At 39.8% G+C, this 3,842-nt stretch overlaps 2 protein-coding genes across 2 annotated transcripts in view; one reads left to right on the plus strand and one right to left on the minus strand.

The window, feature by feature from the left end:
- LOC116694566 (GTPase IMAP family member 6) overlaps positions 1-2,688 on the minus strand; it is a 7,898-nt gene extending 5,210 nt beyond the window's left edge. The window contains exons 1-2 of the mRNA XM_032524339.1: positions 2,294-2,688; positions 385-916 (exon numbers count right to left, since the gene is read on the minus strand). Of these exons, the coding sequence (XP_032380230.1) occupies positions 385-916; positions 2,294-2,336 (575 nt within the window). The 5' untranslated portion in view covers positions 2,337-2,688. The remainder of the gene's footprint in view (positions 1-384; positions 917-2,293) is intronic.
- On the plus strand, positions 2,353-3,803 carry LOC116694579 (GTPase IMAP family member 9-like). Its single transcript, XM_032524372.1, has 2 exons — positions 2,353-2,562; positions 2,648-3,803. Exons 1-2 carry the CDS (start codon positions 2,445-2,447, stop codon positions 3,415-3,417), a joined length of 888 nt encoding a protein of 295 aa, XP_032380263.1. The 5' UTR covers positions 2,353-2,444; the 3' UTR covers positions 3,418-3,803.
- The last annotated feature ends 39 nt before the right edge of the window (positions 3,804-3,842 follow it).

Here is a 3,842-nt window from a genome sequence, read left to right on the forward strand (position 1 = left end):
AAAATCAACACTTTTGTTGACGCTTTTTATGAATGTTTTTAGCTTTTTCTAATGTTTGTGTATGTTGATGGATAATCACAGACTGGTCAACTTTTACTCAATACTATTTCAAAACCACTTCAATTTGTTTTACAAATGCTATACAATTGAATAAGAAAAAATTAATGAAAGTAGAGATTTGTACTTGGCTAAGAGCGTTGTGTGGAATTGATCATGTTATTTTGAGGAATTAAAAAGAACACTGATATAGGACAACATGAGGGTTAAAAAGTCTAAAGAAGGAAACTCTCCAAAAAACATAAGCTAGCCCTAAGTAGGCTGGGACATCTGCTGTCTATACATGCGTATGTTGTCTAGACTGTCATGCAGTAATAAAGTCTCAACCTTATCTTCTCTAAGTCTGTTTTTCTTCTTATCACGACGTCTTCACTGTAGTTTTTGAAGTTGTACCGGAATCGCTGGCGTTCAGAACACCACTTCTTACATTCACTGGGCAGATTTGGGTTTGCACACCAAATGTTGAAACTTTGCTTCAGATGATATATTGATTCCAAACTAGAATTCTCCGGTAACATGATGACCAGGTGTGTCGTGATTTGCTCTCCAAAGGTATCTTTCAGTTTCCTGATTTGGGCGTCGACTTCTTCTTCTTGGCTGTTTTCTGACTCGATGGCCAGTATGACCAGACCAAGGCCAGGATGAGACAACGCCATGAAGTCTATCGCCATCTGGTCCGGGTACAGACATTCTTCATCAAAGAAATCAGGGGTATTTATGATTTTGAATGAGTCATTTGTTTCCACGACAAAGGTTTTTGACATTTGGACAAAAACACGATCATCATTGAGGATCTTCTTTCCAATGAAGTTTCTGAACTCAATGCTTTTTCCAAACAAAGCAACAGTGTGCTGATATGCTGTAGAAACAAAAAAACATGTTTTAATGCGCAGTCTGGAAATGGTGTACTCTGGGCTTGTCAGTTTCTGTTTTATATATTCCAACATGGGTAACATAGACAAGGTACACAAACATTGGCGTGGAAACTGTAGCTTATTACCACCGACCAGGGTTTGGTTACCAGTGTCCTGAAGAGGATCACAACAGCAGACACACTGACTAAAATTAAATTGGCAGGTTTTTTATCTGTGTAATCCACTGCAGTTGACTCGTTTATTCAGCAAGCTGAGGCAAAAGGTGTGTAAGACGTGTCCATGATTGTAGAAGAAGAGCCATCCAGCTGTTTTTATGCATATTTTCAATTTGTCAATATATTCCTCAGGAGAAATTCTACAAAATGTAAAGAAATAGCAGCTGGTGTGTTGTTTAAAGCAAAATGGAAGGCTACTGGAAACACTAAATAAATCCCAACGTGCATGAGGCATATGACCTAAATATCCACTCGTCATAATACAGAGTTTCCCAAACTATTTTTGAAGGGCCTCCCTGTTATCAAAAAATACTGTTTGTATTATATTTAAATAACATTTGTGGATGGAAATGCACATAAATTCACATTGTAGCATGTACGGTTGATTTTTTAAGAATTTTAAAAGTTCGAAAATTTTGGCTGTTGTAGCGCCACCATCAGGAAGATTAGCACACAACACCACACTGATGATGTTCGGCACAGGACTGGACTTGTGTGCAAAGTTTGGTGAGAGAAAGAATAATAACACTTTTCTAGATTAATAATACTGTCAAAAACAATTTGCTTCACTGCTTGGCCCCTAATGAACCATTTGGTTTATTACTGTGAAAATAAGTTCTTATGTACTGTATAAGGAGAACAGCAAAGAGAGATGGTGAAACCAACAAACATAACTAATTTATCTTTTATAGTTTCAAATTTCTTCTTAAAGGAGAAACAAGTGATTTACAAAGCAGATCTGTACGCTGCAGCAGATAAAAATCATGCAATTTGATTTCAGCTTGACAGGATATTACTGACATGTGTACATATTGCATAATCTGTAACTTTATTGCATCACTCACTCTCCAGTTTCCTCCTCCCTGGCAACACGTTCACTAAATACATTTCCAAGTTTTACTACGGTGCATTGATTTAAAACCTGTGTTAATATGATCATATTATGTGTAATTATATATAATGTTGTAAGAGTTCTATTAGTGAAGCATTTGTTACATTTTGCAACTAATCTGGTAGCCTACGGGTTTCAGATTCTGACTATGTAATTTCAATGTCTGATTTGAGTCTCAGCAGGGGCAGCAGTCGCATGTCTGCCCCCAAAAACTGCTACGAACTTTAAAAAAGAGAGGAAATAAATGCACTCACGTGGTGGTAATTTGTTACGTGGTGGTAATTTGTTAGAATCCATTTCATCTGCTGAGCAGAAAACAGACAGCCGGCAGGTTTCACTCGAGTCTCTGGACCAGGTTTAAAGTCTGTCAGACTGAACCACTGACTGATATAGGTGGATACATTCATGGGTGGAGCGTCAAAAAAAGGCTTCAATAAGAAACATTCTGTGAGCTTGGTATCTGTTCATTTTCTAAAAAGAACAAGAAGGAGAAGGATGGGTATCTACTCCTCAATCCCTGCAGGTAAGACATTTCAGCCTGTTGAGCTCCTTTCAGCCTATTGCATAGGGGTTTTACTATGTTAAATATACTGTATTTCTATTTGCAGGTCCTCCACTGAGGATTGTAATGATTGGGAAAACTGGAGTTGGAAAGAGTGCCGTGGGTAACACCATTTTGGGTAGAAATGGTTTCCATTCTGCGGCGAGTGCACACTCTGTGACGCAGAGCTGCCAGATACAGGTCTGCAACAGGGGGAGAAAGGTGGAAGTGGTCGATACACCAGGGATTCTTGATACGGCAAAAAATGCAGAGAGCATAAAGAAAGAGATTGCAAAGTGCATCCAGGTGTCTTCTCCCGGCCCCCACGTCTTTCTGCTGGTCATCCAGATCGGCAGGTTCACCAAAGAAGAAGAAAACAGTGTGAAAGCCCTGGAGGAGATCTTCGGACCTGAGGCGTCCAAGTACATGATCGTTCTGTTCACACGTGGCGATGAGCTGCGGGGCCAAACCATTCAGAGTTATGTGCAGTACGGTCACTCCAAACTCCAGGAGGTGATCAAGAGGTGTGGTAGCCGGTACCATGTCTTCAACAACAAGACAAGGTGTAACAGAACCCAAGTGGTTCAGCTGATTAACATGATCGACAGGTTGGTGGCGGCAAATGGAGGACAACCTTTTAGTGACGAAATGTACGAGGAGGCAGAGAAGATTCTGCAGCAGCATCCAAAGTACAGAAAACCCAAAGAGGAGGTTTACAACTTCCCCTTCATGGCTGAGCTACATGAGATGGTCATTCGCTTCCAGTCCGTGCTGACTGCTTTCGACGAACACGACACAACAACACAAGGCCCCCCCAGCACTCCCTCTGAAACATGAACTTTCCGCGACAAATTATTTAACCAGTAAAAGCATCTTTACTTTCAGTGTTTTTCACCACATCACAGTGTGTGCCTGAGGACTTTTAAACACGTTGAATGCAGTTTCTGCAAGTATTTTGAAACATTCAATATTAACTAGCTGGATTGCGGCTCTCTTCTGTAAATGACTGTCACCTGTTGTCGATTAGCAGATTAACATGAAATGATCAGCAGGAGTGTACTCCTCCACTGGCGTAGATTGTGGGTCTACAATACACAAACAACTTTTGTAAAAACATAGCACCAATAATAAATCATTCTAATAGATTCATGGGAAATGGTGCTGACTTTAAATTCAGTTATGGTGTGACTATACAGTATTTCATGTTTTGGTTTTAAGTTTGTCTAAAGGTCTCAATGTGGTAATAAAGTGAACAATAAAAT

This window comes from Etheostoma spectabile, chromosome 8, assembly GCF_008692095.1.
Source record: "Etheostoma spectabile isolate EspeVRDwgs_2016 chromosome 8, UIUC_Espe_1.0, whole genome shotgun sequence".
NCBI lineage: Eukaryota > Metazoa > Chordata > Actinopteri > Perciformes > Percidae > Etheostoma > Etheostoma spectabile.

Excerpts from the sequence above, each read along its gene's own strand:
- LOC116694579 (XM_032524372.1), top strand. The coding sequence starts at position 2,445 with ATGGGTGGAGCGTCAAAAAAAGGCTTCAATAAGAAACATTCTGTGAGC. Across the intron at positions 2,563-2,647 it reads CTACTCCTCAATCCCTGCAG|GTCCTCCACTGAGGATTGTA; the intron begins GTAAGACATTTC and ends TTCTATTTGCAG.